The sequence below is a fragment of the Aquarana catesbeiana genome, linkage group LG08 (assembly GCF_042186555.1).
Source record: "Aquarana catesbeiana isolate 2022-GZ linkage group LG08, ASM4218655v1, whole genome shotgun sequence".
In the NCBI taxonomy this organism is placed as follows: Eukaryota; Metazoa; Chordata; class Amphibia; order Anura; family Ranidae; genus Aquarana; species Aquarana catesbeiana.
Window position 1 is genome coordinate 208,542,695 of NC_133331.1, and position 24,262 is coordinate 208,566,956.

Here is a 24,262-nt window from a genome sequence, read left to right on the forward strand (position 1 = left end):
CACCTTGTCCCCATGTTGATGGGGACAAGGTCCTCATCCCCACAACCCTTGCCCGGTGATTGTGGGGGTCTGCGGGTGGGGGGCTTATCGGAATCTGGAAGCCCCCTTTAACAAGGGGACCCCCAGATCCCGGTCCTCCCCCCTGTGTGAAATGGTAAGGGGGTACAAAAGTACTCCTACCATTTCACAAAAAAAGTGTCAAAAATGTTAAAAATGACAAGAGACAGTTTTTGACAATTCCTTTATTTAAATGCTTCTTCTTTCTTCTATCTTCTATCTTCTTTCTTCTAATGCCGCGTACACACGAGCGGACTTTCTATCCTACTTGGTCCGGCACACTTTCCGACGGACTTTGTCCGCCAGGTGCGCCGGACTTTAAAACGGACGGACTTGCCCACACACGCCGGGACTTTCCGGCGGGCTAAGTCCGCCCGTCTTTCCGACGGACTTTCGCCGGAGTTCCGGCGGACTTTCAGAATGAACGGACTTGCCCACACACGGACAAGTCCGTTCATTTTGAACGTGACTCAGGTGCGACGGGACTAGAAAAGGATGTCAATCTTGCCGCTTTTATCGGCGAGATTGACACCTTACTAGCCCCGTCGCGGGGCATACCAGGCCCTTAGGTCTGGTATGGATTATAAAGGGGAACCCCGCTACGCCGAAAAAACGGCGTGGGGTCCCCCTAAAATCCATACCAGACCCCGATCCGAGCACGCAGCCTGGCCGGTCAGGAAAGGGGGTGGGGACGAGCGAGCGCCCCCCCCCTCCTGAACCGTACCAGGCCGCATGCCCTCAACATGGGGGTGGGTGCTTTGGGGGAGGGGGGCGCCCTGCGCCCCCCCCCCCAAAGCACCTTGTCCCCATGTTGATGAGGACAAGGGCCTCTTCCCGACAACCCTGGCCGTTGGTTGTCGGGGTCTGCGGGCGGGGGCTTATCGGAATCTGGGAGCCCCCTTTAATAAGGGGGCCCCCAGATCCCGGCCCCCCACCCTATGTAAATGAGTATGGGGTACATGGTACCCCTACCCATTTACCTAGGAAAAAAGTGTAAGTAATAAAACACACTACACAGGTTTTTAAAATATTTTATTAAACAGCTCCGGGGGGGGATCTTCCTCCGGCTTCGGGGGTCTTCTTCCGGCTTCGGGGGTCCCTCCGCTTCATCTTCTCCCGGCGTCCGGTTGGTTCTTCTCCGCTCTCTTCTCCCGGTGTTCCTGTTCTTCGGCCGGCTCCTCTGCTGTCTTCAAGTAGCTCTCTTGCCAGCAGAGGTCCGGACTTCTGGGCTTCTGGGCTTCTGGGCTTCTCTTCCCCAGATGTTGACACGACGCTCTCTCCTGCTGGACTGCTCTCCGAGGGCTGCGTTGTGACTTATATAGGTGGAGACCCCGCCCCCTTTTGATGTCACAGTCCCTGGGCATGCTGGGACTGTGACGTTTTAGGGGGCGTGGTCACTGGGTGATGTTGACCACGCCCCCTAAAACGTCACAGTCCCAGCATGCCCAGGGACTGTGACATCAAAAGGGGGCGGGGTCTCCACCTATATAAGTCACAACGCAGCCCTCGGAGAGCAGTCCAGCAGGAGAGAGCGTCGTGTCAACATCTGGGGAAGAGAAGCCCAGAAGCCCAGAAGCCCAGAAGCCCAGAAGTCCGGACCTCTGCTGGCAAGAGAGCTACTTGAAGACAGCAGAGGAGCCGGCCGAAGAACAGGAACACCGGGAGAAGAGAGCGGAGAAGAACCAACCGGACGCCGGGAGAAGATGAAGCGGAGGGACCCCCGAAGCCGGAAGAAGACCCCCGAAGCCGGAGGAAGATCCCCCCCCCGGAGCTGTTTAATAAAATATTTTAAAAACCTGTGTAGTGTGTTTTATTACTTACACTTTTTTCCTAGGTAAATGGGTAGGGGTACCATGTACCCCATACTCATTTACATAGGGTGGGGGGCCGGGATCTGGGGGCCCCCTTATTAAAGGGGGCTCCCAGATTCCGATAAGCCCCCGCCCGCAGACCCCGACAACCAACGGCCAGGGTTGTCGGGAAGAGGCCCTTGTCCTCATCAACATGGGGACAAGGTGCTTTGGGGGGGGGGGCGCAGGGCGCCCCCCTCCCCCAAAGCACCCACCCCCATGTTGAGGGCATGCGGCCTGGTACGGTTCAGGAGGGGGGGGGGCGCTCGCTCGTCCCCACCCCCTTTCCTGACCGGCCAGGCTGCGTGCTCGGATCGGGGTCTGGTATGGATTTTAGGGGGACCCCACGCCGTTTTTTCGGCGTAGCGGGGTTCCCCTTTATAATCCATACCAGACCTAAGGGCCTGGTATGCCCCGCGCTCGCCGCAATAGGAAAATGTGTTTTTCCTATTGCAGCGAGCGTGAGATGCAATACCCTGCCCTCGTGTTGTATCTGGTCCGTCGGACCAGCCTACACACGAGCGGGCTTTCCGTCGGACCAGCACACACACGAGCGGACTTTCCGCCCGAAACTGAGTCCGGCGGAAAGATTTAGAACTTTCTTCAAATCTAGGTCCGGCGGGCTTTTGGGAAAAAGTCCGCCGGAAAAGTCCGCCGGTGCCTACACACGGGCGGATTGTCCGGCACACTCTGGTCCGCCGGACCAAGTATGCCGGAAAGTCCGACCGTGTGTACGCGGCATAACTTCTATCTTCCTTCGGTTTCTTCCTCCATCTTCTTCTACTGGTTCTTCTGGTTCTTCCTCCGGTGTTCTCGTCCAGCATCTCCTCTGCGGCATCTTCTTATCTTTTTCTCCTCGGGCCGCTCCGCATCCATGATGGCATGGAGGGAGGCTCCCGCTGTGTGACGCTTCTCTCTTCATCTTTTTTCTCTTTATCTTCTTCTCTTCATCTTCTTTTTGGGCCTCTCTGCATCCATGATGGCATGGAGGGAGGCTCCCGCTGTGTGACGCTTCTCCTCTTCTGACGGTTCTTAAATAAAGGGGGGCGGGGCCACCCAGTGACCCCGCCCCCTCTGACGCACGGGGACTTCCCTGTGCCATTCCCCGTGATGTCAGAGGGGGCGGGGTCACCCGTTATGTAACCCCGCCCCCTTCTGACATCACAGAGAATGCCACAGGAAAGTCCCCGTCAAGTCCCCCGTGCGTCAGAGGAGGGCGGGGTCACTGCCCCCCTGTTATTTAAAGAGGAGGATCCATTAAAAAAAATAAATAAAAGTCAGCAGCTACAAATACTGCAGCTGCTGACTTTTAATTGGACACTTACCTGTCCCAGGGTCCAGCAATGCGGGGGAACGAAGCCCCGCTCGTCTCCCCCTCTGTTCATTCAGCGGCGCCGGCATTGCAACTGTGGGTGCGGGGCTGTGGCTTCACAGCCGGGCACCCACTGCGCATGCACGAGCGGCGCCGTGATTGGCCGCTCAGTCACCTGGGACCTGTAATGGGTCCCAGGTGATTGACAAGAGGGAGTGAGCAGAACCGAGTCCTTCCTGTACCGAGGGGGAAGTGATGTCACCAGCCCAGGCACTGAAAGAGGCAGACTACGAGGGACTCCCTAGCAACATGCATTTAGAGGTGAGTTAAAAAAAAACATTGTTTTTTTTTATTTATTTATTTTTAGGAATTCTCATGTATTTTTTTTTTTTTTTGGGTTGAACACCACTTTAAGAACCGTCAGAAGAGGAGAAGCGTCACACAGCGGGAGCCTCCCTCCATGCCATCATGGATGCGGAGCGGCCCGAAAAGAAGATGAAGAGAAGAAGATGAAGAGAAGAAGATGAAGAGAAGAAGATGAAGAGAAGAAGATGAAGAGAAGAAGATGAAGAGAAGAAGATGAAGAGAAAAAGATGAAGAGAAAAAGATGAAGAGAAAAAGATGAAGAGAAAAAGATGAAGAGAAAAAGATGAAGAGAGAAGCGTCACACAGCGGGAGCCTCCCTCCATGCCATCATGGATGCGGAGCGGCCTGAGGAGAAGAAGATAAGATGCCGGAGGAGATGCCGGACGAGAACACCGGAGGAAGAACCAGAAGAACCAGAAGAAGAAGAAGATGGAGGAAGAAACCGAAGGAAGATAGAAGAAAGAAGATAGAAGAAGCATTTAAATAAAGGAATTGTCAAAAACTGTCTCTTGTCATTTTTACATTTTTGACAATTTTTTTGTGAGGGCACACAGGGGGGAGGGCCGGGATCTGGGGGGTCCCCTTGTTAAAGGGGGCTTCCAGATTCCAATAAGCCCCCCGCCAACAGACCCCCACAACCACCGGGCAAGGGTTGTGGGGATGAGGCCCTTGTCCCTATCAACATAGGGACAAGGTGTTTTGGGGGGCTACCCCAAAGCACCCTCCCAATGTTGAGGGCATGTGGCCTGGTACGGTTCAGGAGGGGGGGCGCTCTCTCTCATGCCCCCCTCTTTTCCTGCGGCCTGCCAGGTTGCGTGCTCGGATAAGGGTCTGGTATGGATTTTTTGGGGGGACCCCATGCCGTTTTTTTTTTTTTTATTTTGGTACGGGGTTCCCCTTAAAATCCATACCAGACCTGGAGGGTCTGGTATAGATTTTGAGGGGGACCCCACGCCATTTTTTTTAAAAAAAATTGCCGGGGTTCCCCTTAATATCCATACCAGACCTGAAGGGCCTATTATGGAATTTAGGGGGACCCCCACATCATTTTTTTTTTTTTAATTTTTGGTTCGGGGTTCCCCTGTGTGACTTTTTTCCTTTGAAATGTCATTTTGCTGTCAGACTGTTCTAAACACGGGAAACATGCGCCCCTTTACAGGCATACTATAGACACCCCCCAGGTACGAAATTTAAAGGGATATTACATTTTTATTGTTTCACTTTAAGCGTTATTAAAATCACTGCTCCCGAAAAAACGTCCCTTTTTAAAACTTTTTTTTGCATTGATTCATGTCCCCTGGGGCAGGACCCAGGTCCCCAAACACTTTTTATGAAAATACCATGCATATAAGCCTTTAAAATTAGCACTTTTGATTTCTCCCATAGACTTTTAAAGGGTGTTCCATGGCATTCAAATTTGCCACAAACACCCCAAATTGTTCGCTGTTCAGTGAACAGGCTAACAGCCGATGTTCAAGTCGAACATGAGTTCGACTCGAACTTGAAGCTCATCCCTACTGATCATTGGTGACTTAAAACGATAAAACACCCAAGAAGTAGTGATGAGTTGAGATAGAAAGATTCCTCCACCTAAGAAACAAATGCCACTTACCAGCTGTATTGATCTCTCTTTTAAGGAGATCACATTCGCCTGTGGCTTATACCCCAGGTCTCTATGCTTGCCAGCAAGATATCCCCACTCCTCTGCTCAAGGTATCCTTGGTATTACCCGTGGTCAGTAGTTCCCCATGTTAGAATTTAAGAAGGCTTCCATAGTGTAATTCAATATAACATTTAATAATTTTAAAAACAGAATTGCACTTACAATGTATTGTAGATAAAATAGCGTGTCATGTAATGTATTCGAGCCGGCCGGCTCTCGATAACAGCCCGTTCCTTACGGGACCCTGCGTTGTTTATGGTGACGTCAGCTCCTCCCTACGCTGTTTCGTCACAGATGACATCGTCCTGGGGCATGGGCGGCGTGCTGACTTACCGCCAATTATACTCTACATCGAGAAGGGAACGCCCAGCTCTAAGCTCTGAGTGTCCCCCTTGCAGGGACCGCCATTTTAAAATGGGGCACCTGCCCATACAATGCTGAACAGTGAAATCTTTCACATTGTGAAAATGAACCACTTAGAACCCAACCTGTATCTACATGTTTCCACACCTCATGACTTAATGAAAGTTCAAATGATAAATTTGATTCTCTAAATGATGTGAACATGTTACAGGCCAAATTGGGTATGTTAACAGAATCACCATGTCCAACCACATATGAGCATCGGGGCGTGATAACTGGAAACTAAATAAGGATAATAAATCCAACCTAAAAATAAATGCACACTTTTTTGCAGGTATTTATTGTTTTAGGAGCCTGCAGAGCATTACCTCTGTGATCAGCAGATCAGGGTGAAACGTCAGGTTCCTGCAGACTTTCAGTACAGCTGTCTGTCCGTACCATACAGTTACTGAAGAGCAGGAAGAATCAGTGAATTATGAGGATGTTCTCCAGCCCCCTCACAGTTCATTGAAAACTACAAGCCATCTGCCATGGTGGCAGACAGAATGATGTTGCTGCGGATGTGGCTGCGTTGTTTCTAAATTTTAACATTGGGTGGCGTGAGAGGATTCTCTGTCCGCTGTTACAATGGGGGATTGAGGGGCTCCCGCTTTAGTAACATGCTACATGTTTTACCCTGAATACGAGTGTAACATGTTACTAAAGGTGAACTTATCTTGATGCTTCTCTTTATTTATTGTTTCTCTTTATTTTAGGCATTAAAGTGAACCTATGTCCATACTATGCACACAAAAAATAAACCCTCACTTACCTCTGTAGCTCTAGGCATCGATCTTCAAATTTGTTTAACCATTTCCCGCGAATCAAAGTACCTGTACATTGCTTTGAAGAAGTTAATGTATCGGGGTGAAGCCTGCAGCTGTAGGCTTCACCCCAGTACCATTTTTTTAGAGCTGGCGGTTTGCTTTCTAGTGATAACAACCGATGCGGCTCAGCAGCCGTTTGCCTGTTATCACCAGGCGCGGGAGGGGACTGTTGCATTAGCCTGCCGGCCTTAGATTATCACCTGGGCGTTTTCCTGGGAGATTTCCTCAGCCACTATGTTCCAATTCACAGGCAGATCTGGGCGTTTTCCTGGGAGATTTCCTCAGCCACTGCGCTCCCATACACAGGCAGATCTATCCTCACTGATACAATGTATCCGGTTTCAAAATATTAGTTCATCCATACAGAAGATACACCTCAGTGGGAATAAAACGAAAAGGGCTCCATAGTGCAAATGTGTTTTATAGATTTGGAGTGGAGTGGAGTGTTGCTGTGAACATTTGCAGTGGAAAGAATTGTTTTAAAGTGATTGTGAAAGAGATTTTGAATAAATCTATAAAACACATTTGCACTATGGAGCCCTTTTCGTTTTATTTCCACTGAGGTGTATCTTCTGTATGGATGAACTAATATTTTGAAACCGGATACATTGTATCAGTGAGGATAGATCTGCCTGTGTATGGGAGCGCAGTGGCTGAGGAAATCTCCCAGGAAAACGCCCAGATCTGCCTGTGAATTGGAGCATAGTGGCTGAGGAAATCTCCCAGGAAAATGCCCAGGTGATAATCTAAGGCCGGCAGGCTAATGCAACATGCTTATCTGATCTCACTAACCTGAGATCCATCTGATCCGGTAAGCGGCCTTTTTTACCATATTTGTGAAAAGGAGGAATATCGGTGTGTCTCTTTCTATAAAGAAGATTGGTGCTAACATTAACCTAGCATATTTCCATCAAGGACTGATCATTGTTTCTACATCTAAGATGTTCAAGGGGAATAAGTGTCCCCCTGATAAACATTTTTAGCACTAATTTGGATATGTATGGTGTTCACCACATTGCTGCGAGTTGATAGTCACAAGTAACATTGTTACTAGCAACATATGTTTCAGGGTGCTCACTACATTGTTGCGGATTGATTTTCATAAGTAACATTGTAATTAATAACACATGTTTTGTTTCACTGTTGAACACGTGGTGTGATTATAGGATTTAAATGTTCCTAATATAGGAAAATAAGTTAATTTCACAATTTTTTAAAATATATATCTATAGTAATAACGTTTTTCATGAGTTTTGGCCGTTAAGTGTGGTATACCAATAGTAGTCATAACTATCGTGATCACTTATATTTAATACACACTAAGATATGATGGGCGCAACTTTTTTTATTTGTATGGTTAGCGCAAAATCACGTTTCTTTATATATATTCCTTGTGACTGCAATAAAAGTGACCAGATTTAAATATTTTTTGATGGGACAGTGTTAAAAAAAAAAAGAAAAGAAATAAAAAAAAAATATTTTCTTAAAGTGGCCCCGTCCCCACGTGCTCGTGCACCAAAGAAAACGCATACGTAAGTCGCACTTGCAAATGTACACGGTGTTCAAATCCATACATGTGAGGTATTGCCGTGATGGTCAGAGTGAGATAAATAATTCTAGCAAAAGACCTGCTCTGTAACTCTAAACAGGTAACCGTTAAACATTTTTAAAGCGATGGAGATTTTTAAGTACGTAGTTTGTCGCCATTCCACGAGTGTCCACAATTGGAAACCGTAACATGTTAGGTATCTATTTACTCAGCATAACATCATCTTTCACAATATCCAAAAAAATTGGGCTAACTACTGTTTTTTTTGTTTTTTTTTACATTCAGTGAAGTGTATTTTTTCCAAAAGAATTGCGTTTGAAAGAACGCTGCGCAAATACCGTGTGACATAAAATATTGCAATGACGACCATTTTATTTTCCAGAGTCTTTGCTAAAAAATATATATAATGTTTGGGGGTTGTAATTTTCTAGCAAAAAATACTGATTTCAGCTTGTAAACAAGTAACTTTTAACTTGTAAACAACAAGTGTCAAAAATAGGCTTGGTCCTTAAGTGGTTAAAGAAAATTTTTTTTTTATAAATGCACTATTTTCGCAGGTAAAAATATATAGTTTTGAGCCTGTAAAGCATTGCACCAGCGATCAGCAGATGGCTGGTGTTATGCAGTTCTCCTGTAGACCAGTCAGATACACTGACAGGAAGAATCAATTAACTACCACGGTGCCCAGGTAGATCATTGAGAGCTACAAGCCGACAGCTGCAAATGATGTTGTGGCTTGTATTTTATTCACACACAGGGTTGTGTAAATGAATGACATGGCTGTGTTGGCGGAGACCCGCATGGCCATGCTGATTTCCAAATGTTACAGCTAGTATGGGGAACTTCTTGTACTGCTGTCACGGGGAGGTGGATCAGACAGTGGCTGCATCATTGGAAACATGTTACATGTTTCTCCCTAAAAATGGGTGGAACATGTAACATGTACCCAAAGGTGAACTTATCCTTTAAAGGACAAGTCAGGGGCCAGGATCACCCCTAGTACCCTGGCAGGAGGGGAAGGAGGACTGATAGTTGTATTATTGAGCTCAGTTTTAGAAACACTGAGTTTGAGGATGCGGTGTGACACACACACACACACACACACACGTAGCAATAACTCTCGGTGGAGCTGCTGGTTTAAAGCGGGCTGTTACCTTCACTCTCGCCACCTCTGTTGCACCGGGTCTAGGGTCCCGTTGAGTTTACCTCTGGACGATGTAGGCACCAAACACTTGAGTATGTTTTTCAATGCTTTAATGAACAAGTAATAAAGGAAGTAGCAGGAAAGAGGCAGAAGGAAAGTTGCAGGGAAGCTCAAATACCTTTCTTTAGTATTCTTTAGAACATCACTTGGAATTGAACACTTGTAGTTGGATGCACTCCCCTTGTGGGATTCAATATTTGCCCGCCTGGATAGGCCTCTCTCACTTGCCTAGCAGCCAGTACATAGCATGAACAAAAGTCTCTGCCACAGACTTGTTTGGAATAAAACCCGTACGATCCTCTGCCACAGGATGTATTGGTTTGCGATGAATGTCAAACACAGTACTTGAACCTTTAAGCCAAACCGGCAGTACCATGCAGTAAGGTTTCTTCAGGCTACATCCTCCAACCGAGTCACCAGGCCCCTCTCCAGACCAGCACTCTGCATGATCCTTCCATGACGGGTCCTCCCCAGGGATCTCCTCAGTTATCCAGCTTCTTCACTCAGGATAGACAGCTCAGGACTATTCATCTGCTGCTGTGGTAGGCCCCAGACAGACCTCGGGGCGGGCCTCCAGAACGGAGGACCACAAGGTGGTATTCCTATCGCATACCTGACGGCCAGGAGGGCCAGCAGGTGGCTGAAAATGAACCCCTAAACATGGCGTCTGTCCCATAAATACCCTCTCGCAGAATGCAAGTCGGAGGACCACCTCCACCGAGTTGTCTCCAGGACAGAGGAGCATCCATACGCTTCAACACGTTGCCATTCCAACACCGGCCTATGGGGACAACGACATCCACCGTCGCAGTGTGGAATCACACGCAGCTCAGCCAAGCTGGAACAGAGGCAAATCTAACTTCACCTATCAGCGTTAGATCAAAAATCTACCAGCGCTATAAATATATATATATATATATATAGTAGCGTCCCGGAGAGAGCCAGGAAAAGTCCTATTTGGGGTTTCTACATCACCCAGGCTCCTCTCATACACGTTCAGGGATGGTCCAGTTCGGATCTTCGGTCCTCTCTCCCAGGCCAATTTAAACTCGCCTGTGACAGACAGCCAGTGCTCTCGGCCTGGGAAACACAGACAACACTGGTCTGTGAGAGTGAAAGATTGGTAAAAAAGCTGTTAAGCTGTATCTGTGGAAGCTGATAAGCTGTAGGCTTGCTCAGCCTGGTAGCTTGGGCCTGTATATATTGTATATAGAGACACGGCTAGGTTTTGTTTTGCTATTTTTGTTCCTAATTTGTTTTCTGGAACACTGTACAGCACCTGTATATAGACTTGTACAGAACACAAATAAACACTGCACTGTTTTTGTCACTACCTCACTGGATTTGGTATGTGTGCCTGAAAGACTGCTCATCCCAGGGAGCTTTGTACCTGCTACCTGTCCCCCAGGTTACTATATATATATATATATATATATATATATATATATAGATGTAGCAATAACTCACGGTGGAGCTGCTGGTTTATGCCAGTCTGTTACCTTCACTCTGCTTCCCTCTGTTTCACCGACACCGGGTCTAGGGTTCCGTTGAGTTTACCTCTGGACGACACACGCACCAACACTGGAGTACGTTTTCAATGCTTTATTAAACACTTGACTTAGGAAATAGCAGGAAAGAGACGGAAAGGAAACTGCAGAAGAAACTCAAACATCTTCTTGTAGGGTTCTTTTGACAAATATCCTGGTGGAATTGAGATATTGTATGGAATGCGCTCCCCTCCTGGGACACACTCTTTGCTCGTCTGGATAGGCCTCTCTCACTAGCCTAGCAGCCACTACGCAGCACGAATTAAAGTCTCTGCCACAGACTTGCTTGAGAAACAAAACCCGCACGATCCTCTGCCACAGGATGTATCAGATTTTTCTGTAATGAATGTCAGTCACAGTGCCTGAACCTTTAAGCTGACCCGGCAACACTATGCTGTATAGTTACTTTCGGATACGTCCCCCAACCTAGTCACCAGGCCCCTCTATAGACCAGCACGCTGCGTGATCCCTCCAAAATGGGTCCTCCCATGTGATCTCCTCGGTTGTCCAGCTTCCTCACACAGGACCGACAGCTCAGGACCATTCCTTGGCCGCGGTGGTATGCCCCAGACAAGCCTCTGGACCTACCCCTGTGCCGTAGTATCGTGGGCCTCCGGGACGGAGGACCACAAGGTAGCTCCTTAATGCATACCTGTCGGCCAGTAGGGCCAGCAGGTGGCTGTAAAACGAACCCCAAAATATGACGTCTGTCCCATAAATACCCTCGCCCAGAATGCAACTCGGAGGACTACCTCCACCGAGTTGTCTCCGGGACAGAAGAGCATCCATACGCTTCAACACGTTGCCTTTCCAACACTAACCAGTGATAACAGCGACACCCACTGGTCAGCACGGAAACACACACAACGTCGGCCAAGCTGGAACAGAGGCAAACTTAACCTTCCCAACGAACAATTTACTAAATTTACCTAACATGCGGTAGATTGCAAATCTACCAGCGCTATATATATATATATATATATATATATATATATACAGTCAGGTCCATAAATATTGGGACATCGAAACAATTCTAATCTGATTTGAAATGAATTCTGATCTGATTTGAAATGAAACGAACAAGTTGTGCTTTAACTGCAGACTTTCAGCTTTAATTTGAAGGTATTTACATCCAAATCAGGTGAACGGTGTAGGAATTACAACAGTTTGTATATGTGCCTCCCACTTTTTAAGGGACCAAAAGTAATGGGACAGATTAACAATCATCCATCAAACTTTCACTTTTTAATACTTGGCTACAAATCCTTTGCAGTCAATTGCAGCCTGAAGTCTGGAACGCATAGACATCACCAGACGCTGGGTTTCATCCCTGGTGATGCTCTGCCAGGCCTCTACTGCAACTGTCTTCAGTTTCTGCTTGTTCTTGGGGCATTTTCCCTTCAGTTTTGTCTTCAGCAAGTGAAATGCATGCTCAATTGGATTCAGGTCAGGTGATTGACTTGGCCATTGCATAACATTCCACTTCTTTCCCTTAAAAAACCCTTTGGTTGCTTTCGCAGTATGCTTCAGGTCATTGTCCATCTGCACTGTGAAGCGCCATTAAATGAGTTCTGAAGAATTTTGCTGAATATGAGCAGATAATATTGCCCGAAACACTTCAGAATTCATCCTGTTGCTTTTGTCAGCAGTCACATCATGAATAAATACAAGAGAACGAGTTCCATTGGCAGCCATACATGCCCACGCCATGACACCACCACCACCATGCTTCACTGATGAGATGGTATGCTTTGGATCATGAGCAGTTCCTTTCCTTCTCCATACTCTTCTCTTCCCATCACTCTGGTACAAGTTGATCTTGGTCTCATCTGTCCATAGGATGTTGTTCCAGAACTGTGAAGGCTTTTTTACATGTTGTTTGGCAAGCTCTAATCTGGCCTTCCTGTTTTTGAGGCTCACCAATGGTTTACATCTTGTGGTGAACCCTCTGTATTCACTCTAGTGAAGTCTTCTCTTGATTGTTGACTTTGACACACATACACCTACCTCCTGGAGAGTGTTCTTGATCTGGCCAACTGTTGTGAAGGGTGTTTTCTTCACCAGGGAAAGAATTCTTCGGTCATCCACCACAGTTGTTTACCGTGGTCTTCCGGGTCTTTTGGTGTTGCTGAGCTCACCGGTGCATTCTTTCTTTTTAAGGATGTTCCGAACAGTTGATTTGGCCACACCTAATGTTTTTGCTATCTCTCTGATGGGTTTGTTTTGTTTTTTCAGCCTAATGATGGCTTGCTTCACTGATAGTGACAGCTCTTTGGATCTCATATTGAGAGTTGACAGCAACAGATTCCAAATGCAAATAGCACACTTGAAATGAACTCTGGACCTTTTATCTGCTCCTTGTAAATGGGATAATGAGGGAATAACACACACCTGGCCATGGAACAGCTGATCAGCCAATTGTCCCATTACTTTTGGTCCCTTAAAAAGTGGGAGGCACATATACAAACTGATGTAATTCTTACACCGTTCACCTGATTTGGATGTAAATACCCTCAAATTAAAGCTGAAAGTCTGCAGTTAAAGCACATCTTGTTCGTTTCATTTCAAATCCATTGTGGTGGTGTATAGAGCCAAAAAAATTAGAATTGTGTCGCTGTCCCAATATTTATGGACCTGACTGTAGATATATATATATATATATATATATATATATATATATATATATACAGTGTCTCACAAAAGTGAGTACACCCCTCACATTTTTGTAAATATTTTATTATATTTTTTTATGTGACAACACTGAAGAAATCATACTTTGCCACAATGTAAAGTAGTTAGTGTACAGCTTGTATAACAGTGTAAATTTGCTGTCCCCTCAAAATAACTCAACACACAGCCAATAATGTCTAAACCGCTGGCAACAAAAGTGAGTACACCCCTAAGTGAAAATATCCAAATTGGGCCCAATTAGCCATTTTTCCTCCTCGGTGTCATGTGACTCGTTGATGTTACAAGGTCTCAAGTGTGAATGGGGTCCCCCCCCTCCCTTTTCCTTTTCGATTCTTCTCAATTTTCTTCCCCCCCATTCCCTTCCCTCCTTTCGTGTTTCCCCTCCCCTTCCCCCCCCCCTCCTTTTCTCCCCCTCTTCTCCCCCCCCCTTTCCTTCACTTCCCCCTTTTTCCCCCCTTCCTTCCCCCCTTCCCCCCCACTTCCCTCCTTCTTTCTCTTCCCTCTGTCTTTCCTTTCCCCTCCCCCCCCCTCTTTCCCTTCCCTCCCCCCCTCCCTCCCCAGCCCTCTTTCCTCCCTTCCCAATCCCACTTTTTCTTTCCTTTTTCCTTCTCTCTTCTTTCCCTTCCCTTCTTTTCTCCCCTTCTTCACCGCATTTCCCTTCCCCCCTTTTCCTTCCCCCTTCCCCCCTTCTCCTTCCCCCTTCCCCCCTTCCCTTGCACCAGTGTTCCCACTCTATTCACGGAGGTGGCTATCACTCCTCTGAAAAATTATATTTATTACTCATTTTATTTATTATTTTTTATCTCTGCATACATCAGTTTACCTTGAAAAAATAAACCCCCCTTGCTCGCCCCCGGGGGAACGCCCGACGAGGGCGTCTCACAAGTGCTGTTCCAATCCTTAGGGGCAGTGGGTGGTGAGTGCAAATACAAAAACTTTTTGATTAATCACTGCAATGGTATGTCTCTCTGTTTTTTCTTTTCTTTATTGTATATTATGTATTTGTAATGCTGATTATTTCACCTTGTAGAAAAAGTGTACTAGGACGCCTCCTGAAGAAGCGGCTTGACCGCGAAACTGTCGAGGTCACTTTCATAAGTACTCACAAACATGCCTTCACTTACCCCTGTAGGCATTGTTAACTGTTATCCCAATCAAGATTACTGTGAAAGTTGTTTTGTTGTCAATCCATATTTATGTCCACATATGGTTATTTTTAACATGTTTACTTTTTGAATAAATTGAAATTTTATCTACGTTGCATGTATTCATGAGGTACCGTAATAGTCCATAACTATTTTCCTGGAAGAGGTAGGACTGAATTGGAGAATTGCTATTCCCTCTCCAAATCTTCTCTAATCACATGAAAAGATAGAATAAAATATTTACAAAAATGTGAGGGGTGCACTCACTTGTGTGAGATACTCTGTGTGTGTGTGTGTGTGTGTGTGTGTGTGTGTGTGTGTGTGTATGCGTATATATATATATATATATATATATATATATATATATATATATATATATATATATATACAGTGGGGATCGAAAGTTTGGGCACCCCAGGTAAAAATGTGTATTAATGTGCATGGAAAAGATGGAAAAATCTCCAAATGGCATCAAATTACAGATTAGACATTCTCATAATATGTCAAAAAAGTTAGATTTTATTCCCATCATTTACACGTTCAAAATTACAGAAAACAAAAAAATGGCGTCTGCAAAAGTTTGGGCACCCTGCAGAATTTATGGCATGTATGGCCTTTGCAAAGCTGAGACCTGCCAGTGTCATGGATTGTTCTCTATCATCGTCTGGGAAGACCAGGTGATGTCAATCTCAAAGGTTTTAAATGGGCAGACTCATCTGACCTTGCCCCAACAATCAGCACCATTTCTTCTAAGCAGTTGTCTAGAAAACTGAAACTGAAAATAGTTGACGCTCACAAAACCGGAGAAGACTATAAGAAGATAGCAAAGCGTTTTCAGATGTCGATATCCTCTGTTCGGAATGTAATTAAGAAATGGCAGTCATCAGGAACAGTGGAAGTTAAAGCAAGATCTGGAAGACCAAGAAAAATATCAGACAGAACAGCTCGCAGGATTGTGAGAAAAGCAATTCAAAACCCACGTTTGACTGCACGATCCCTCCAGAAAGATCTGGCAGACACTGGAGTTGTGGTACACTATTCCACTATAAAGAGATACTTGTACAAATATGGTCTTTATGGAAGAGTCATCAGAAGAAAACCTCTTCTACGTCCTCACCACAAAAATCAGCGTTTGCACTTTGCAAATGAACATATAGACAAGCCTGAGGCATTTTGACCCCTTTCACACTGGGGCGGTTTGCAGGCGGTATTGCGCTAAAAATACCGCCTGCAAACTGCCCCTAAACAGCCTCCGCTGTTTGTTCAGTGTGAAAGCCCGAGGGCTTTCACACTGAAGCGGTGCGCTGGCAGGACGGTGAAAAAAGTCCTGCAAACCGCTTCTTTGGAGCGGTAAAGGAGCGGTGTATTCACCGCTCCTAAACCGCTCCTGCCCATTGAAATCAATGGGACAGCGCGGCTATACCATGGCAATACCGCGGCTATAGCCGCGCTGTACGAGTGATTTTAACCCTTTTTCGGCCGCCAGCGGGGGTTAAAACCACACCGCTAGTGGCCGAATACAGCTGCAAGAACGACGGTACAGCAGCGCTAAAAATAGCGCTGTTGTACCGCTGACGCCCCCACCGCCCCAGTGTGAAAGGGGCCTTTGGAAACAAGTTCTGTGGACCGATGAGGTTAAAATAGAACTTATTGGCCGGAATGAGCAAAGGTACGTTTGAAGAAGAAAGGGCACAGAATTTAATGAAAAGAACCTCTGTCCAACTGTTAAGCATGGGGGTGGATCAATCATGCTTTTGGGGTTGTATTGCAGCCAGTGGCACAGGGAACATTTTACGAGTAGAAGGAAAAATGGATTCAATAAAATTTCAGCAAATTTTGGATGGTAACTTGATGCCATCTGTGAAAAAGCTGAAGTTAAAGAGAGGATGGCTTCTACAAATGGATAATTATCCTAAACACACCTCAAAATCCATGGGGGATTACATCAAGAGGCGTAAACTGAAGGTTTTGGCCTTCACAATCTCCTGACCTCAACATTATTGAAAATCTATGGATAGACCTTAAAAGAGCAGTGCGTGACAGACAGCCCAGAAATCTCAAAGAACTGGAAGACTTTTGTAAGGAAGAATGGGCAAAGATACCTCAAACAAGAATTGAAAGACTCTTGGCTGGCTACAAAAAGCGTTTACAAGCTGTGATACTTGCCAAAGGGGGCAGTACAAGATATTAACTCTGCAGGGTGCCCAAACTTTTGCAGACGCCATTTTTTTTGTTTTCTGTAATTTTGAAAGTGTAAATGATAGAAATAAAATCTAACTTTTTTTGACATATTATAAGAATGTCTAATCTGTAATTTGATGCCATTTGGAAATTTTTCCATCTTTCCTTGGCTTCGTTATGCACATTAATACACATTTTTACCTGAGGTGCCCAAACTTTCGATCCCCACTGTATCTCAGTTAATAAGTTAGTAATGTGAGAGGAGACTGAAGGGGTGAGGCTGGAGGGAGTGCAAAGATGGGAAAATACAATGTCAAGGGTGTTACCATCAGAGTTAGGTCAAAAGATAAAGTTGAGTTGAAAAGTTGAGATGTAGCCAGACTGTTAACATTCAAGGGAACGTTAAAGTCACGAAGAATGATAGTAGGTATTTCAGAGGAGAAAAAGCAGGGTAGCCAGGCAGTGAAGTCGTCAAGGGAGCATGACAGTTATCCAGGAGGCCTATAGATCACTGCAATCCTTAGGAAAATCGGTGAAAACAAATACAGTGAGTTTTGAAAGAAGAGAGTGATAGAGTGGGAGGTGTAGGGGGGACTTGAAAGGTGCACAGTGGGGATAGAAGCAAAGAAATTCGACCTCTTTGCTGTCCACTGGGTCTGGGTGAGTAAGTTCAGTGGTGGACTCCATGGGAGAAGGCAGTGGGAGAGGCAGAAATAGAATCTTAAAGCGATGTTTCAGTAATGGCAAGTAGGTTAAGGGAATGGGAGACAAAAGGTAATGGACAGAGGTGAGCTTTTACAGATAGAGCATGCATTCCAGAGGGCACCTGAGAAGGGAGGTGGTTTTTGGAAGCAGAGGAATTGAAATTAAATGGATCACATGGATTGCGGCTACTGCTAGAAAAAGAAGGGCACTGGGTGTGGGGGTGGCAGTGACATAACAGAGGACCTGATTTAGGGAGATATCCACAGAGACTAGGAGAATGAAGAAGGTGGGGAAAGGCATAGCTCCCAACTGTCCATGATTTCAAGGGACCGTCCCTTATTTGGAGCAATGTCCCTCTGTCCCTCATTCCTCCTCATTTGTCCCTCATTTTGGTCGAATCTATATAGATGTTTTTAACATTCACTTTTTCTCTATCAAAAAGTGTTTTCCTGCAGTAAACCTTTCATTTGATTTCTAAATTGCTGAATTTGTAAATTCCAAAAGCCAATATAAAGGAATAGTAGTGGTAAAAAAAAAGCACTTGTGGGTTTACCCAATCTTGTTTTTTTTTATGTACAATTCTCCTTTAAGGCGGCGTGGCAGGGGGTGTGTCCTATGCCTGCATGCTTTTGCTGATAGGTGTCCCTCATTCCCATCTCAAAAAGTTGGGAGGTATGGGAAAGGGTGGATTTGCTCTGTGGATAAATATGTTAATTTAGGATATCCCAGCAAACCAGGTAAGAGGGGGTTAAAATCAAAATTAGCCTTGGAAATGGGGGGTGAAGTTCCTCTTTAATTCTGCTTTACTAGGATAAATTACTGCTCAAACATTCATTAATTCTTCAACCTTTTAAACCTTTTGTTCTTACTGAAATTCTTGTCTAGCTGAGGATCACTCTAGCCTTAAATGGGAATTGACATTAATAACCTTAGCTCATTTCTGTTTATATGTTTACTTTAGGCGCACGTGGTAATCCTGGCCCTTTTGGTGCAAGAGGTGAACAAGGACAACCTGGTGAGAAAGGCGAAAAAGGTGAATGTGTATCTGCAGGTATGGTATTTGAGTTCTGTGCTAGAAACAATAAAATAGCCTGCCAACATATTTATCGTAATCAACATATAATCACGCTGTGTCATTTTTTTGTAGACATGAGCACTCTAGAGGCACGAATATTGATGTTGGAACAAAAGCTATCTTTACTAGAATCAAACATGAAATCACAGAGTAAAGGTTTGTATGTTATACAATTTTAGATACATACAGTATACTCTGCATAATTATTGGATTATTTTTGTAGCGCTGGTAGATTTCTAATCTACCGCTTATATGTAAATTTAGTGGGTCATCTGTACTGTACATAGTTCAAATTTAATCTGGGGCTAAATTAGCCTCTATTCCAGCATTGGCTGTGTTGCTTGCAGTTCCGCACTGTTGCCTGTAGGTGTCGTTGTCACCATAGGTCAGTGTTGGAAAGCAACAAGCTGAAGTATATTGAGTGCTCTTCTTTCTCGGAGGCAACTCAGCAGAGGTGGTCCGCTGCTGTGCATCTGGGAGAAGGTACTTAAGGGGCAGATGCCATTTTTCTTTCTCTTTCACCTGCTGGCCCTCCTGGTCTAAAGGTATGTGACGGGAAGTTTTACTTTGTGGCCCTCCACGCCGGAGGGTTGCAATGCTGCAGCCGTGCAGGTAGGCCCAGAAGCCTGTCTGGGGCCTACTGCTGAGGGGATGGTCCTGTGCTGTCTGTCCTGCGGGAAGAAGCCGGACAATTGAGAAGACCCAGGGGAGGACCCGTCTTTGGAGAGGACCGAGCGGAATGCTGGTGTCTCAAGAGGGGCCTGGTGACTCGATTGGAGGACGCATCTTAATCTAACCTATCACACAAGGACTGCCGGGTCGGCTTAAAGGTTCTGGTACTGTGTTGCTATTCATCTAAAACTACTACGTCCTGTGGCAGAGGTTTGTACAGTTAGATCGCTCTTTTAAAGTCTGTGGCAAAGACTTTTTGTTCGTGCTACGCTCCGGCTGCTAGGTCAGTGAGAGAGACCTATCCGGGTGAGCAAAGATTTAATCCTGGACTAAAGGTATAATCATTCTCTAAGATCTCAAATTCCTTAGTGTGCTAAAGAAAAGGTATTTGAACCTCCCTGCAACTCTTCTTCTACCTCTTTCCTGCTACTTCTTCAAGTTTCTTCCTATTAAAGCATTGAAAAAGTACTAAAGTGACTGGTGCCTACATGGTCGGAGACAAAGCTCAACATGGACTCTATGTTCTGGTGTTGGTAAACTAAAGGTAAAAAGGTGATGGTAACATCCCGATTTAAGTCAGCAGCTCCTAAGGGAGTTATTGCTACATTTTTAAACTAGAACTCTAGTCTTTTGGGTTCTTTATTACTTTGTCCAGGTTTTTTTTGGCATCACACACCGCACCTACATTGCAGCGCACCATACTGTGTATTGTGGTGTGCTGAATTGCTAGAAGTAGTGCATGCTCATTTTTCCTGGGGTATTTTGGTGCATTAGGAAGCCCATTCAACTGAATGTTCTGCCCTAATAGAATGCACTTTAATTTGCAACATAAAGCTCCATAGCCCACTTTAACACATCACAAAGATGTAAATGGGTCCCTGCAGTTAATAAAGTTCATCTCATTCTATATGTACTACAACTGAACACTTACAGCATGGGTAGGCAACCTTAAAGAGGTGGAGATAGACTTCCGGTGCCCATGTAGTAGGAGAGAAATACAGCGGCTCTGGAAGGGACCAATATAAAACCAGCCCTTCTACTGACAGGTCACAGCAGATTATCTCCTCTCCTGCCTCCCTCGCACCCCAGGGACAGCGCGGATGGAATGCTTCCATGTTCACAGTGGCTCCAGCCTTGATCCAGGCACCATCCCCGCTCAGCCATCCTCAGTCACACAGCCATCCAAGATGGCTGACAGGCGCAGCTCTCCCTGCTATAGGCTTCCCAGCCCCACACAGCATATCGATGCCTGTGTTATCATAGAAGGAGTATGGTACGGCAGTAGTTGCCCTGCTATTGCCCACCATCACCTCAGTAGTCGACAGAGCTGTCACAGCAGGCATAGACCAGATTCGCAGAGAGCTGAGAGACCATGCTGACAGGCTCTCAGAGGCTGAGCACCGTGTTACAGAACTGGAGGAAGAAATCCAGAGTTCACAAACTGCACTTTACCATGCTTCTCAGTCCCAGCAACATGTCCTAGACAAATTGGACGATTCAGAAAATCGTTTCCACAGGAATAACCTGCGCATTTTTGGCCTCCCTGAAGCATACAATTCCAGGTCCCTAGTGAATGTCTGCTCCATGGATCTCCCTGAAGCCCTGGGGATTACTACACCTTGCACAGTGGAAAGAGCCCACCACGTGGGGGGGCCCATCCAAAGAACCCCACGCCCTATCATTGTTCGCTACCTGAATTACACGGACAGTGTGGCTCTGCTAAAATCATTCCGCAATGCACACACACTCCAACTGGACAGCCACAAGGTAATGTTGTTTGCTGACTATTCGCCGGAAGTGTCCCACAAACGGAAAGCTTTCCAGCCAATTTGCTCTGCTCTTCACTTAAAAGGCGTGAAATTCACTTTGGTGTACCCTGTTACCCTGAGGCTCACCGACCAATCCAGGGAAACAAAATCCTTCCTGAGGAAGAAGCCTCCTACCTCCAAACATATTTACATATAACACATATAACACAGGAGGTTTCACCCATGGAGCCAATCACTCCCCCCACCGCTCCCAGGGTTCAAAATAGCCCAAGAAAGGATTCACCAAAAAGGGACCGTTACTCTGACTGACTAATGATAGGTTACGCAAACCCCGCTAAAGCATACGCCCTTGGGCCTAACCTCCACTTCCATAGGACCTCCACCGAGTTCTATCTAATTGTCATTCCAGGTTCCTTAAATATGTGTCTTGCTTTGCCTTGTTGAAACCTGATACGTTTACCTGTTATATTTCTGACTGCTCTATACTTTCAGCCTTACTGGAGAAGTGGCAACATCTCAATCCAGCGGAACTGAGGGGCTACTTTTTCTCCCTAGTATACTTGACCCCTTGCTCTTAGTAGGACGCTGCCTTTTGGTCAAAGACCCCCCCCCCCTCTGGTTATGCTGTCATGTAGAAGGAGTTTTACGTGAGGAAGAAAGTGAAGTCCAGGCTTCCATTTGCTGTAAGTTGTTTTAGTACTCTTTTTATCTTGTGCTCTGCCACCTCAGAGAGGTACACCTTCCTCTCCCCCCTCCTCCCCTGTACACTTCACTTGCCTTTGCCGGGCTCTCTCTACTTATCCCTCTGCCCTCCCTTCCCTCACACCCCCCCGGTATCCAAATACATTTTCAGTACCCCTCTTCAAAGACAGCCACCCATCTGCTCCCACACTCCACCTCCTAGCCCTCTCGGGATCCTACCCACACCATGCGGATCATATCTTGGAATACCAAAGGCCTACGCTCCCCCCATAAAATGATGGCGATTATTCACCACCTTAAAAGACTTAAAATGGACATTTCCTTCCTCCAGGAGATATCTCCCCCTGGTAGATTTCAAACAGATGCGAAAACTTTGGGTGGGGCCAAGTGCACGGGTCTGCCTCAATAAAAAATAAGGCAGATGCACTGATCCTTATTCATAAAAATCTACCTTGTGAGATAATCTCGGGGAAACAGAACAACGTAGGTCGCCTCCTAACCATACTCTTGCGCATCTCCAATAGAGACTTAGCCTTCAGTAATGTTTATGCCCCCAACACTCCCACTAAAACCTTTTTTCAAACAGTATCTGCTCACTTATCACCTTACCTACACATCCCTCTCATAGTGGGAGGGGATTTTAACTCACTCATGGATGCCTTGGAAGACAAATCACGGAGTAGATACACCTCCCCGCATCTTCCCCTCCCCACGCGTATCACTCTTGCAATCTTTGTGGAGGCCCTCCAGCTCATAGATGTATGGAGATTGGGATTACACCTTCTACTCCCCTCCACATCATACCTTCACCAGGATTGACTACGTGTTTTGCAACTCCACACTTCTCCCGCTCACATCCAAAACCTACATCCACAAAATTGCAATCTCAGATCATTAACCACTTCGCATCCAGGCCATTTCTGACACTTCGCTCCTACATGTCAAAAATCATCATTTCTTTGCTATAAAATTACATAGAACCCCCAAACATTATATATGTTTTTTTAGCAGAGACCCTAGAGAATACAATGGCAGTCATTGCAACTTTCTATCTTGCACGGTATTTGCGCAGCAATTTTTCAAATGCGTTTTTTTTTAAAAAAAAACAAAACAGCAAAGTTAGCCAAATTTTTTTGCATTGTGTGAAAGATGAAGTTACGCCGAGTAAATAGATACCTAACATGTCACGCTTCAAAATTGCACACGCTCGTGGAATGGCGCCAAACTTTGGTACTTAAAAATCCCCATAGGCGACGCTTTAAAATTTTTTACTGGTTACATGTTTTGAGTTACAGAGGAGGTCTAGGGCCAAAATTATTGCTCTCGCTCTAACGTTCGCGGCGATACCTCACATGTGTGGTTTGAACACCGTTTTCATATGTGGGCGGGACTTACGTATGCGTTCGCTTCTGCGTGCGAGCTCACGGGGACAGGGGCGCTTTAAAAAATTTTTTTTTTTTATTGTTAATTTTACTTAAAAATTTTTATTTTTACACTTTAAAAAAATTTTTTTTTTTTTTGATCACTTTTATTCCTATTACAAGGAATGTAAACATCCCTTGTAATAGGAATATGACACGATCAGTCCTCTTTACAGTGAGATATGGGGTCAATAAGACCCCACATCTCACCTCTAGGCTGGGAAGCCTAAAATCAAAAAAAAAATAAAACGATCGCCGCTTCACAGCCGAAGCGGCACCGTTTTTTTTAATGCAGAGGCCGGGCGTGACGTCATAACATCGCGCCCGGCCTCCGAACGATCATAGAGACTCCGGCGACCATCTGGTCCGCCGGAAATCTCTATGGTGAACATCCGGCGCCGGCGGATCCGCTGTCCGGCTCACCGATCGCTGAGGTGAGTCGGTAGAAGCACCGGAGGGCGGCGGGAGGGGGGGGACGTCCCCTCCCGCCGCCCGTAAGAACAATCAAGCGGCGGAACAGCCACTATGATCGTTCTCATGGTGTACGGAATCGCCGGCTGAAAATGCCGGTATCTGAATGATGTCTGTAGCCTCAGACATCATTCAGATATAAGCCCCGAAAGTCGAGGACGTCATATGACGTCCTCCGGATGGCAAGCGCCTACTAAAACCTTTTTTCAAACAGTATCTGCTCACTTATCACCTTACCTACACATCCCTCTCATAGTGGGAGGGGATTTTAACTCACTCATGGATGCCTTGGAAGACAAATCACGGAGTAGATACACCTCCCCGCATCTTCCCCTCCCCACGCGTACCACTCTTGCAATCTTTGTGGAGGCCCTCCAGCTCATAGATGTATGGAGATTGGGATTACACCTTCTACTCCCCTCCACATCATACCTTCACCGGGATTGACTACGTGTTTTGCAACTCCACACTTCTCCCGCTCACATCCAAAACCTACATCCACAAAATTGCAATCTAAGATCATTAAACAGCTAAGGTGGTAGGATTATGAAAAATGGGCTCCCAAGAATTGCTGCGAAAAAATTGCCAGCATCCCTAAGTATAGAAAATAAGAAAGCCTCAGATAGTGGGATTTTGAGGGCAATTAGAGATAG

At 45.8% G+C, this 24,262-nt stretch overlaps 1 protein-coding gene across 1 annotated transcript in view; it reads left to right on the top strand.

The window, feature by feature from the left end:
- LOC141106245 (uncharacterized) overlaps positions 1-24,262 on the top strand; it is a gene marked incomplete in the record, with an annotated part of 282,774 nt that overhangs the window by 167,904 nt on the left and 90,608 nt on the right. Inside the window, 2 exon segments of the mRNA XM_073596862.1 lie at positions 18,461-18,550; positions 18,647-18,730. Of these exon segments, the coding sequence (XP_073452963.1) occupies positions 18,461-18,550; positions 18,647-18,730 (174 nt within the window).